Source organism: Pan paniscus, chromosome 1 (assembly GCF_029289425.2).
Source record: "Pan paniscus chromosome 1, NHGRI_mPanPan1-v2.0_pri, whole genome shotgun sequence".
NCBI classification, from domain to species: Eukaryota; Metazoa; Chordata; class Mammalia; order Primates; family Hominidae; genus Pan; species Pan paniscus.
In genome coordinates this window covers 47,182,214-47,191,819 of record NC_073249.2, presented here as the reverse complement: position 1 = coordinate 47,191,819, position 9,606 = coordinate 47,182,214, and the positions used below count along the sequence as shown (strand labels likewise).

Sequence of the window (9,606 nt, the reverse complement as noted above, 5' to 3'; positions counted from 1 at the left end):
AGCTGAGGGTGGGCCCCCTAATGACCCTCGTAAAAGCAGGCTGGAGGCTCTGCTCTGAGCTGCCCAAGTCTGTCTCAAGCAGCTGCTGCTGAGGTTGAAACAGGGCTCAACCATGGCTTTTCCACTCTGGGAAGATCTCACATTGGAGCAGCAGGAGCTGCAAATGAGATGGAGCCGAGGCTATGGTTGAGTGAAGGAAGTGCAGGCTGGCCTGCGGTAGCTTTCTTCCATAGGGCAGAGGTGGCTCTATCTGTGGGTCTTTCTGGTCATGTAGGCCCATCCTCTGGCCTTCCTAGGAGGCTCTTCTTCTACTTTCAGCGCCATGGCACCAACTGGAGGCCTAGGGTCAGGGTCTGCTCATTTCTTGGTCCAGCTATGCAGCCCCTCTAGCCCTGGGAGGTTATTGGGAGAGTGGAGAGGTGTTGATGAGAGGATCCTGGCATGTGGAAGGACAGGGTGGAAGAAATCCTGGATGCCTCTGAGGTCCCAGGTTTCTAGTATACCCTCTGGCTGGACCATGGGGAGATAGGGAAAAAAGGAAGGAGGGGGGCCCACAGCCTGCTCTAGCTCTGCACTGGGGCTTGGCTCAGCATGGGAGAGACCAGAGAGAGCAAGAGGCTGCATGAAGGAAGCACAGCCAGCTCACTATGGTCTAAGGAGAGAACAGGGATTGACCTCAGTTTTAACCACCATGCCCTTTGCTCTCCAGGGCTCTGGGGCCGGCCCAGGTCAGCCACTTGGTGGGATTCCAGCCTCAGGGTGGCTGAGCTGCAGGTGCAGCATCCGGCCTCCAGGTGGCACCAATCCGCTTACTTTGAGGTGGGCTCTGACAACCAGCTGAGCTGCCCGCAGTCCCTCAGACTCCCGAGGTCCTGGGAGCAGGGATCAAGGTGGTCCCCAGGCCGTAAACCTGACAGAGGCTGCAGGAGTGCATTTCCACCCAGGGTGCACTCAGCGGGTGTAACTCCACACCCGTTTCTTTGGAGTCAAGGCCCGGCCTCTCAGTGAGGAGACTGCTCCTGGTTGCCCACTGTCGGGTCATCCCAGCCTGCAGTGGAACCCTCCTCAGCCTGGCCTCTTCCAGGGTAGCCCCTCACTCCCCTCTCTCCTGTCTTAGCAGACAGGCCAGGGAGGGCGGACGAGTTCCAGCTCTGGGGATGTCCCATCAGCTGTGTCACCTTGAACAAATCATTTTGCCTCTCGGGTCTCAGTTTCCTGCAGTGTGAAACATGGCGGAGGCATGAGGGGCAATGGGAGCCCCAAGGCCTCTTTCAGAGACCTCCTCTGGGTCCCGTGTGACCCCGTGGCTGTCCCCAAAGGCAAGAGGGTCCCCAGCCCTGCGGCCAAGACCCTGGGACACCCTATCCAAACAAATGCAGGTCTCTGACGGGCTGAGCTTTGCTCGCTTGGGTTTCTTTGCTTTCTTCCTTTTTTTTTTCTTTCCTGGATGAAATTCCTGCCAGCTCCGAAGGAAGGAGGGAAGGGGAGCGAGCCGCAGCGTAGAAAGTTTCCTTGACTCCTCCTCCGGCTGGGTCTCCCTCCCTTGCCAAGCCCAGCCTGTGAAACTGAATAACGAAGATCGCTCAACAATGCCTGCCCCTCTCTGACTGCACCGTCCCGGCGCTCCCACCGCCGCCGCTGACGCCCAATAGAGCCCCTGGGGCGGTCCCCACCGACGGTGCAGCCCGCCGGGACCGGGAGGAAGCAGCTGCGGCCACCGCGCCCGTGCGTCCGCGCCCGGCCGCCAGGTGCCCCAGTAGCCCGGCCGCCGAGATGCCCAGCCCGCCGGGGCTCCGGGCGCTATGGCTTTGCGCCGCACTGTGCGCTTCCCGGAGGGCCGGCGGCGCCCCCCAGCCCGGCCCGGGGCCCACCGCCTGCCCGGCCCCCTGCCACTGCCAGGAGGACGGCATCATGCTGTCTGCCGACTGCTCTGAGCTCGGGCTGTCCGCCGTTCCGGGGGACCTGGACCCCCTGACGGCTTACCTGTGAGTACTGCCCGCCTGTCCCCGCCTGGTCCTGCGGGCTGCTGGCTAGCGCCCAGTCCCGGCCTCAGCAGGGCACCTGCTTGCTTGGTGCCCTGGGGCATGGGCATCCCGGAGAGGGTTTGCCCCCTTCCAAGTTGACCGTTGCGGGACTGGGGAGGGGAGAAGAGTCTGAGACTAAATACCAGGCGAGCAGGGAGACCGGGCTTCCCTGACTTGGCTTCCCCATTGGCCTCCGTGCTTGTGGGCTGACTATGGGAGCCCAGGCTTGGCGAGGTGGGTTCTGGATCCTGAGCGGGAGGGCGCGGGGCTGGCTGCTCCATCTCCTGTTGCTGCATTCTCTTCTAGCAGAGCAGTGCCCGGGATGGTGGCTGAGGGTAAAGCTGACAGAACTGGAGGTGGAGGTGAGGGGAGCGTGCCCCAGTAGGGTGGAAATAATGTCTGTTCTTCTGCCATGGTGAGGACAACAGGGCTGTCACACTGAGGCTGGGTGGCCTTCGTGGGGGAGGGGGTTTCCCAGAAGCTGGGAGGGGGGCCTTATCCACTCTTGTCTCCTCAGAAAGAGACTCTGCCAGCACCATCTCCCTTCACTGGGGCCTCCTGGCTCCCCCAGGGGCCTCCCTAAAGTCATGTCCCAAGAGGCTGTGTTGGAGACACTAATTTGTGGGCAGGCGCCGAGGCTGAAAACCAGAGAACCATTTTTAGCGTCTGAGTTGGGGTGAGATGGCGCGTGAAGGGGACCCTACTGGGGGCAGCTGTCCTGTCTGTCTGGCTCATGGGAGCTTCCCCTCAGAGCTGGAGGGCTGGGGGCTCTGGCTGCTCACCACCTGGGCAGGAGGAGGGTGAGAGAACACATTCCAGGCCACCTACCCGCACCCCCAGCCCCGCTCTGGGGAAAAGAAACCTCCTCCAGCCCAGCTCTGCAGGCTCTATCAACTTCCTCAGAGGAGCTGGGAGCAGGTGGGAAAGCCTGGGGCCTTCTGCTGAGGGCTAGGATCCCAGAGTTCCTTCTGGCCTGAGAGAGGCCCCTTATTTATGGCTTTGGGGTTCCAGCACATGGGAGCTTAGAGGAAGAGGAGGCTGGGTGAATCTTTATAGGGGCCTAGCAAGAATTTGTGGAACTAAAAGGATGCTCAGTGTTGGGAGTGTCCTGGTGGGAGGTAGAGGGTCCCAGAGGGCAACTCTTCATGGGGCTCCTCTCCAAATGTCCCTGTCCCCAGGTTGGGATGTCCCCCTCCACTCCAAAAGGCACAGGCTGTGGGCCAGGTAAGGGAGTGAGAAGAGAAAAATAATGTCCATCTTCTAGAAGGACAAATGGAATCCTTCACAGTGCAGTAGGTGACGGCAGAGGCAATCATGGGAATAAAGGTACCAACTGCACAGAGCCTGGGCGCTCAGCATCTGGCAAAGCAGGGCAGGCTCCGGCCCCACCCTACACACAGGCCAGCCCCTCTTTCAGCAGTTTTCTATCCTGGGAGTATGTGACATTGGTTCATTTGAAGACAGGGTCCTGTGGCTAAAGAGTTTAGATGTGACTTCTGTGGAGCCTTTCTCTGGGTGAGCTGAAGGAAGGTCCCTTGCCTGGGTTGAAGGGGCAGGGGAGATAAGGCCTTCCAGAGCTTCCTTTCCCAGCATTAAGTCTTCCTAGACTGGTTAATAACCCTTTTTCTAGAAGGACTTGGGGAAGGAGGTACACTGTCACCTTTGGAATTCAAGCATCCTACCATCCATGCTGGCAGAAGATTTTCCCACTAGCTTGCCACAATTCCCTCAGAGCTGTGAAGTCTGCATTTGGGTTCAGTGGAGGTGGGGTTTTCTGAGCTGGTCTGTGTCTTCCTGGGGATTGAGAAAGCCCCTCTCTCTCAAGACTCAGGGGATGCTCCTGAGAGTTGTGGAGAGAAGAGAGGGAGTGGGAGCTATAAAGAGTATGATGGGTCCTGAGGCAATGTGGGGAATTTAGCAGTGGGGTCTGGAATATTGGAAGGAGGTGGCAGAGGACCGTGTCCCCTGCCCTGGGCTGGGGAGGGGTCCCATCTGGATGGTGCATGAAGGATTCCTACAGTTGTCCTGAGGGTGTCTCAGAGGAGGAATTTTCTTTCTTTGCCCTCTCTGGAGAACAGCTCTACCACAAAGGCACCTGAAGGTGGGGTTGAGAGCTGGCATGGAGAAGAGCCAGGATGGGGAAGTCTTGGGGCTCCTTTCTCTTTTCAGCGATGTTAGGAGATGTCCAGCTTGGCCCTGCCCCATGTATCCCAGCCCTTGCTGAGGACAGCACAGATTCGCATCTGATGATATAACCAGCAGTGCCTCTCTCTGAGCCACTCAAACCTTGGTTCCTTCCTAGCTCTGCCACCTACTGAGAATCACTCACTGAACACCTCTAAGCCTCAGGTTCTTCATGTGTACGTGGAAAGGAGGAAGCAGGTTGCTGAGTGGATTAAATGAGATAATATGTTCAATGAAAGTCCCCAGAGTGCCTGACACCCAAGGGTGACTCTGAAATGGTGGCTAGTATTATCATGCCTCCTATGGGTGCTCCATGGAGGTGGAGGTAAACTACCAGGCCTCTCCACACCAGAAGAAAATTGAGCCTAGTGGGTGAGTGTAGAATTCAAGGGAATGGTTTGTGGCTGGAGGAAGAGAGCTGTGTGCTGGGGAGGTGACTGTCAGGGCAACTCTTGATCAATACTTGGCTGGTTCTGGGGACTTGGAGCCCAACCAGTTGGTGAAAATTGGGGGTTGGGGATCGGGAGGGAGAGTGGGGACTTAGGTCCTCCTGACACAGAGTTAAAATGAAAAATGTTAAAACACTTGGATATGCAGGAAGTAGCAGGCCAGAGAGGACTCGAAGATCCTTAGAAGAAGCCATAGACAGAACCATAGGAGGCGCCCAGGAGCTATGGGCTCCAGAAGGTACCCACAAGTCCTCTTGCACATTCCTTGACCTGGTCTCAATAAAAATGACATCACATCTCTTCCCCCACTCCACGGCTGTGAGATTTTCTCCTTCTAGCCAATACCTTTCATGAGGTAGGTGCTTCCACCTCTCCATCTTGGTTCTAGGGAAGACCAGAAAGGCGTCTTTATAGCCAACTGGTATTCTTTGCCTTGACACACATGTCCAAACACTATTACCACTTTTGGGCTCAATGCCAGCCCTGTTTGATCAAGGTTGGGAAGACGGACTTCAGATACTCACAATCCTTCATATGTCTCTCTTTTTTGCAACAGTTTCCTCTTAAACTATAGTCTCAGCGAGGCTCATTGACACTCACCAGGGTTTTGACATTCTCCCTGGCTAGGGCCTGTTCTGGAAAGAGACCAAGGGGGAGATGGAGCCCCTGGCTCGGGGACATCCAATCTGATGGTGATAAGAAGGCATGATGCCTCTTGTTCTATTCTTTTTTCTTTCTTCTTAAAAAAAAAAAAAAGAAGACCAGTAATGTGCTGACTTCATAACAAGGTTTGAGGGAGGCACTTCTCACATGTGAGCACGAAAACCCAATTGTCACACTTCTTAACTACAAAAGTATCACCTCTTGTTCTATTCCATTGCATGTGCACATGATGCAGAGACAGGAATACACAGACAGCAAATAACTTGTTGGGCAGACAATCCCCGGAGTTGTTCCTGAGTAGAAAGATCTGGGTAGTTACTCTGGGCCCGCAAGGCTGAGCAGTGTCAGTAAACAGATGGTGCCAGAAAAGGTGTCTCACGCAGCTAGTTGTAAAAGACCTCAGGCTCATGCACTTGCAGTCACACCTAAGCACCCATTTTCATCGCCCACTGCCACCAGGGCTGAGGGAGGGACCGCTACACCATGCAACCCCCATTCAGACTGCTGATTGCTTTCTTAGGAATTCACTCCCTTTAAGATTGCCTGTGATAACTGATAACCACTGGACTTGTTTGAAAGGTTAGATGGTGTGTGCATATGTGTCTGTGTGTGTCTGTGTGTGTGTGTAGATACAGGGTAATTTGCAGGGGATGTCTACAGCCAAAATGATGGAGGCAGGATGCTGGAGGCAGAGAGTAAGGGGTTGTGGCATTTGCTACAACAAAGCAGAGTTCAAGCTATCACTTACTAGCTATGTAACCCCCAGCCAGTTGATTAGCCCTTCTGTGACTTAGTTTCCTCACCTGTAAACAGGGTTAAGATCTACCTCATAGGGTTGTTGTGTGGATTCACTTAGATGATGTTTGCAAAGGGTTTGGCATAATGTCTGGTCCATGGGAAGAGCTCGATAAATGTTAGCCAGTGTTGTTATTAGGGTGACCAGGGCCAAGAAATGTCAGTCATGGAAGTCTTCCTGGAGGAGGAAATCCTGGAGCTAGCATGGGAGGGAGGGAAGCAGTCCTGTTCTATGAAAGGCATAGGATAGGTGTCTGTGTAGTTGGGGGCTGTGAGAGGTGCAAGAAGCTGCCAAGAAGATGGAGTGAGTTCTACTGGGAACCAGACTAATTTTAGGTTTTTTTTTTTTTTTTAAGAGTACAGTCTGAAAATCCAGGGAGGGGAGGGGAGCACCTGATGGAAGACGCCAGCATGCTCCCTTACATGGTCTAGACGGGCCCCTGCAGGGGCTACAGATGAGGAAGCAGAGAAACAGGCAGCCTTAACAGGGGAGAGCCAGCCTTGGAGAGGATGTGTTGTGAATTGGGGGTGGGGGTGCCAACGTGCCAGGTCTCATTTCTCACTTCCAAGGCCACCCTTCCCTGGCCCAGTCTTAGTCGCCCTTTCTAATAGATTCTAAGAGTTTGACTCCTCCTTCCGGAAACGTGGGGTTTGTGAGTTCTAATCTTCAGTCTCTCAGTTGCTATGAGACCCTGTGCAAGTCCCAAAACTTCTCTGGACCTCAATGTCCAGAGAAGCCATGTTTTGGATGAAAAACTAGAAAGTGGGAGAGGCAGGGAGCAATCCACTTTGAATCTCCTGCTCCTGGTGTGGGACAGAGAAAGCTCCCCGGGAGAGCTGCTCAGCTGCAGGCAGTGAGGGAAGGGAAGGAGGGAAGGGGAGGACCCAGGCAGCACCCAGACCAGGGTGGGGAAGAGAAGGGCGAAGGAGGGGTACAGTGACTCCAGGAAGTGGGGTCCCCTGGGGCTCTCCTGTGCCAGCCTTGCTCCAAAGTGGAGCCTAGTAGGGTGGGCCCATCAGAAGGCAGACCCAGGGGGTCGCCGGAGGTGGGTGAATGTGTGGGGGAGCCAACACCCCAGTTCAAAGGAAAGGCAGGAAACAGCCCTAGGCAAAAGAAAAAGGAAACCTCTCGGCTCTGGCAGCAGCGGGCATGGGGCGCGGCTGGGTGGGGCGGCTGGCGGAGGAGAAGAAAGCCTGGCTCAGAGCAGAGTTGGCCCCCAGCCCGCCCCCACTCCACCCCGCCTTCCCCCCATTCCATGGGCTGTCAACCCTGATGGCCCCACATGCGCTGCAGCCTGCTTCCTGCACTGACCCACGCCCCCCAGGGGAGAGACACACAGGGCACAGAAGGTATCCCAATGGGGAGGCCCTGCTGGGCGCAGGCTTGAGTCTCAGCTCCACTGTTGATGAGCTGTGTCTTTGGGCAAATCACTTAACCTCCCCAAAGCTCCAGTTTCTCAGTCTTTAAAATGGAAACACTAATAGTATCTACCTCAAAGGGTTGTGAGGAGAAGCAAATGAGACAAAGAAAGCAAAGGGTCTTTTATGCTATAAGGGCTTACAAAATGTTTACTATTAATATTGTTTTTCTTATTGCCTTCAGCTACAAATAAACTACTGTGAAAAGGGCCCAGCAGAGCTACTGGTGACAGGACGGGGAGTTAGGATGGCAGAGTCTCATCTTCTGGAGCCCCATCAGATCACCCTTCCTTCCCTCCCACCCTCCTCCTTTACTAACAAAGCCCGTCCCACTGCCTTTCAGGGAAACAGGCCTTTCAAGCAGCCAGTTCTGCTCTTGGGCTCCTGGGCCGGGATGGTGGAGGAAGTGATCCTTCTCCCAGGGGATGCCCGGAGGAGCTGGGGCTAAGCCTGCCGCCTGGTGGGAGACTCTCCAAAGAGGAAGAATCTGGGCTTCTAGGTTAGCGCTGTCTGGAGAGTACAGCTTCTCCCCAGAAATCAGAGTTCCTTGAAATTAGAGTTTCTCTGCTATAGCCCAAGGAAAAGCAGGGGTGAATGGGTCATTTGGGATTGGGAGTGTTGTTGTGGGGGTTGGGGGCAGACATGCCCTGAGGGGCCGTGAGGATCCTCCTCTGAGCTCATTCTTAATGGGCTATGTGACCTTAGGCTAGTGAGTCACTATTGGGAGCAGGGCTAAGATCAAGGAGCCTGCTGGGGCTTCAGACACCTTGGGAAGGTGCAGGAGATGGGGTGGCGGAGAAAATGCCAATTTCCCTTCCCCATGTTGGAAATGGCAACTTCTTTTAGCCAAACCGAAATGAACTCACTGACCTGGGGGCTTCTGAGAATCGTGGGGTCCCCTTTGTACTAACTAGTCCATTGGCAAAAATCGAGTGATCTCCAGTCCCTAATGACAATTCAGGTCTCTCCTCCCGCCCTTCAGACATGGGAGAACAGGTCCCAGGAGGAGAAAAACACCCGAGAGGCCAAACTTGGGCAGTGAGCAGAGAGTTATTTTGGAATCAGCAAAAGGACATGGTGGGGGGAGAGCTCAGGGGTTGGCACTGTGCCCCCCGGAGCCATGCCAGAGCAGGCCATGGGCAGGCCGGCGGCTGGCGGGTTGGAGGGGAGCTGGGCCCGGCTACTTAAGGCACCTCCAGAACTGAAGTTTCCTTTGTGTCCCATCCCCAGCCCCCGCTTCTCTGCTACAATCTTTTGTCTCCTCCAGAAACCATCAGGGGATGCCTATGCTCTGTGTCTTCAATTCTCCCCATCCCTGGGAGATCAGGGCCCTCTCTGATTAACTGTGAGATGTGAATTTGAGGCTGGGACCGGGGAAGCATCTTGCGCCCAGCTCTCTGCCTCTCCTGTCTGCTCCAGCACAGTGAGGATACCTTCCTGGTTGATATTTTCATGCCCTGGACTGTGATCTTCTTCCAGAAAGACACTAGCTCATCAGGAACGTTCATTCTTGGGACCCAGTCTTGATGGCCCCCCATAGGTTCAGAGAGACATACATAGGAATCCACCATCACCCTGATGTCTCTTCCTTTACCAATAATAGTAATAACCAGCATTTATTGAATGATTGGCATGTGGCAGGAAGTGCGCTCAAGCACTTTATCTGCATCATCTCACATAAACCCCATGAGAGAGGTGCTAGTGTTATCCCCACTTACCAATGAGGAAACCAAGGCTTTTCAGTGCTAAGGAGCTTGCCTAAGACAACCTGCCACTAGTTGCTGGTGGGGGGATTTCAGCCCAGGCAGCCTCCCTCCTACCCACTTTATCAACTGCCTCTCAGAGGCCCACAGCTGAGGGGTTTCCAAACTCCAAGGGAATGAGCAGGACTCTGGCTGTGTCAAAATCTCAGGCCAAGCACCCTCTCAAAGCCTAGTTACAGTTCCTGTCTTTCTGGGGGAAGGATCAGTGGTTTGCCCCATTTCCCTCCCATCCACCAGCAGTGGTTTCTGGGAGCCCATCTATGGGGGCTACTTGGAGGGGAAGGTATTGGGGCTCAGCACAGAAATTGG

General features: G+C 54.9%; 1 protein-coding gene and 1 non-coding gene across 7 annotated transcripts in view; one reads left to right on the top strand and one right to left on the bottom strand.

The window, feature by feature from the left end:
• Nucleotides 1-1,112: 1,112 nt before the first annotated feature.
• LGR6 (leucine rich repeat containing G protein-coupled receptor 6) overlaps nt 1,113-9,606 on the top strand; it is a 127,932-nt gene continuing 119,438 nt past the window's right edge. For 3 of the 6 annotated variants that reach the window (XM_055109672.2, XM_034943614.3, XM_034943608.3), the window contains exon 1: nt 1,114-1,985. In XM_055109672.2, the coding sequence (XP_054965647.1) occupies nt 1,774-1,985 (212 nt within the window). In that variant the 5' untranslated portion in view covers nt 1,114-1,773. Of the gene's footprint in view, nt 1,986-9,606 lie in introns of all 6 variants that reach the window. The other 3 variants (XM_055109656.2, XM_055109655.2, XM_034943618.3) reach the window with 2 other exon arrangements.
• On the bottom strand, nt 5,412-5,515 carry LOC112438717 (small nucleolar RNA U13). The gene has a single exon (XR_003027093.1). It is a non-coding gene; the product is annotated as a small nucleolar RNA U13 (small nucleolar RNA).